Genomic DNA, 2,793 nt, shown 5'->3' with positions numbered 1-2,793 from the left:
CCTTCTGATCCAAATGTTAAGCTCCACAATGATGATTCACAACCTTATTCTGATGTTCCTGCTTACAGGAGATTGATTGGCAGACTTTTATATCTTCATACCACCAGGCCAGATATCACATTCATCACTCAGCAGTTGAGTCAATTTCTAAGCAATCCCACTCAAACTCATTTTAATGCTGCAACAAGAGTGTTAAGATACTTGAAAGGATCTCCAGGTCGTGGTATCTTCTTCCCTCGAAAAGCTTCCCTTCAATTACAAGGCTTTTCAGATGCAGACTGGGCAGGTTGCAGGGATACCAGAAGATCTATTTCTGGTCAGTGCTTCTTTTTGGGCAAGTCACTCATTTCTTGGAGGACAAAGAAGCAACTCACTGTCAGCAAATCCTCTTCTGAGGCTGAGTATAGAGCTTTGGCAGCAGCCTCATGTGAATTGCAATGGATCTTATATGTTCTTCATGATCTGCAGATTCAATGTTCCAAGACTCCTGTTATCTACTGTGACAATCAGAGTGCACTTCATATTGCTGCTAATCCTGTGTTTCATGAGCGCACCAAACATTTAGAGATAGATTGTCATATTGTACGAGAGAAACTGCAGGCCAACATTCTCAAACTGCTACCTATCTCTTCCAAAGACCAGCTTGCTGATTTTTTCACTAAAGCTCTTCTCCCTCAACCATTCAATACTTTGTTGTCGAAGTTGGAGATGATAGACATTTATCACCCTCCAACTTGTGGGGGACTATTGCAGCAGCATATAGAGAAGAATAATATAGAGAATAATAGTAACTTGCCATGCAAGTAACTTCACTATTGTACTTCATCATCTTAGTGTAGTACATTTCAGTTTGTGTAGTACAACTCTTAGGTCTATAAATACTCTTGTATCATTCTGATTTCACAATAATGAAGATTTATTTTGCTCTTCCATTGTTTCATAATACTGATTCTGTTTGTTCTTGTACAAAATGCTCATTTACTCTTGTTTGTTTGTTTTACAGCATGCACTCTACAATGGTGGAAACAATTTGGTTGATAGAATCAGCGATCTACCAGATGAGTTGTTGTGTCACATACTCTCTTTTCTCCCAATCAAACATGCCTTCGCTACGACCCTTCTTTCGAAACGGTGGATCCCACTTTCCTATTCACTCCCGGTTCTCATCTTTAAAGATGAAACCACCGAAGACTATGACGCCTTCCATCGTTTCAGTCTTTTTGTCAATACTCTCATGCTCTCTCCTCTTGCAACAAACAAACCCATCAGAACGTTTTACCTCAACTGTAATTTTAGACACCGGGATGTGGATACTCGCATAACCTTCGACGCATGGTTAGATGCTGCAAAACGGCGTTGTGTTGTGAACTTGTGTGTCTCTTTGAATTTCCACACCTTGAAACCTATTATTTTTATCTCCCAAACCCTCGTTGTTCTCAAACTTCTATGGTTAAAAATTGCAAGTGATACTTCGTGTGTTGATCTTCCATCGCTCAAAATCCTACATTTGGAACACGTTTGTTTTAAAAATCGGAATGATTACATAAATTTTCTTTCTGCTTGTCCTATCTTAGAAGATTTTCATGCTGAACCTATCTATATACGTAGTGAGAAGAATCTTGATGAAAACAATGTACCAGATGAAGCGTTTAAATCCTTGACATTGCCTAAATTGGTTAGAGTGTGTATTGGTTCAGTAGATGCTCCATTTAATGGTATTGATAATGTCAAGAGTCTACGCATAATAACAAGATTCACAGATCAAGAGGCTTCTTTCAAAGCCATTCCAGTTTTTTCAAACCTTACATATATTAATCTATTGTTTCTTTGTTCCTCCTTTCATTGTTGGGATGGTGTAGTCGAACTGCTCCGCAATTGCCCCATGCTTAAAAATCTTTATATTACAAAGGTTTGTTCATGAGATTGTTTATTTCCTTGTTCTTTTATTTCTCTCCATATATTGTTATTTCATTGTTGGGATAAATGTTATTTTTTTTCCTTTGATAGTGGAAAAAGAGCAGCTCATCCAAAGACTGGAAATGTCCAATTTCGGTGCTTAAATGTGTTTCGTCTCGCCTGAGAATGTGTATAATTTTTAACTTTGACGGCTCGGCAAATGATCTTCGATTTGCAACATATATTTTGCAAAATGCGACTCTTTTACGGGACATGAAAATAAGCGTTGCTACTAATGGAATGCTTTTGGAAAAAGGCCAGTTTATAGAAGAATTGTTCTCATGTCCAAGGAAATCTCCAAGATGTAAACTTTCATTTGAATTTAAGGATGAATACTAGAAATTTCATTGTTTCTATTGACAAATTCTATTGTGATCTACCATTCTGGCTCTATAATTATTGATATTTTTCATTAAGCTAGCATCCTTTCTGGATTGTTTTATTTGTTCCTTCTGTTATTGTTTTAGTTCTTTCAGATTTTTATGTGATTCCCGTTTGTGTTTCTGGTTTGGTTGTGGTTTTGTTTTTTCTTTTTTAACAATCTTGCTTTTGCATTCACACCTTTGACTTGCTAAGAAATTAGTTAACAATCTTTTTTAACAATCTTGGTTTGGTTGTTTCTTTTGAATTGTATGGAGTGTGATGTTAGAAGAATATACGAAATGGAAGGGAATGAATGTGATGTATTTGATAAGGGTTGAGGAGTATGATGAGAGAATTATTTTCTGAAGGAGCTGGGCTCTTAGGCAGTAGGGATATTCTGCCAATAATATTCAAGCCATAATTCTGTTTTTGGTTGGTTCTTATGATGTTTACTCTTTCTGATATTCTGTTATT

General features: G+C 36.6%; 1 protein-coding gene across 1 annotated transcript; it reads left to right on the top strand.

The window, feature by feature from the left end:
• Positions 1-908: 908 nt before the first annotated feature.
• Positions 909-2,295, top strand: LOC146913253 (F-box/FBD/LRR-repeat protein At4g26340-like). Its single transcript, XM_085720897.1, has 3 exons — positions 909-953; positions 1,004-1,909; positions 2,008-2,295. Exons 1-3 carry the CDS (start codon positions 909-911, stop codon positions 2,293-2,295), a joined length of 1,239 nt encoding a protein of 412 aa, XP_085577023.1.
• Positions 2,296-2,793: the final 498 nt, after the last annotated feature.

This window comes from Medicago sativa, chromosome 6 (genome assembly GCF_051527215.1).
Source record: "Medicago sativa cultivar Bolivia chromosome 6, Bolivia_mono, whole genome shotgun sequence".
Classification (NCBI taxonomy): Eukaryota; Viridiplantae; Streptophyta; class Magnoliopsida; order Fabales; family Fabaceae; genus Medicago; species Medicago sativa.
This window is presented reverse-complemented; position numbering and strand designations above follow the sequence as displayed.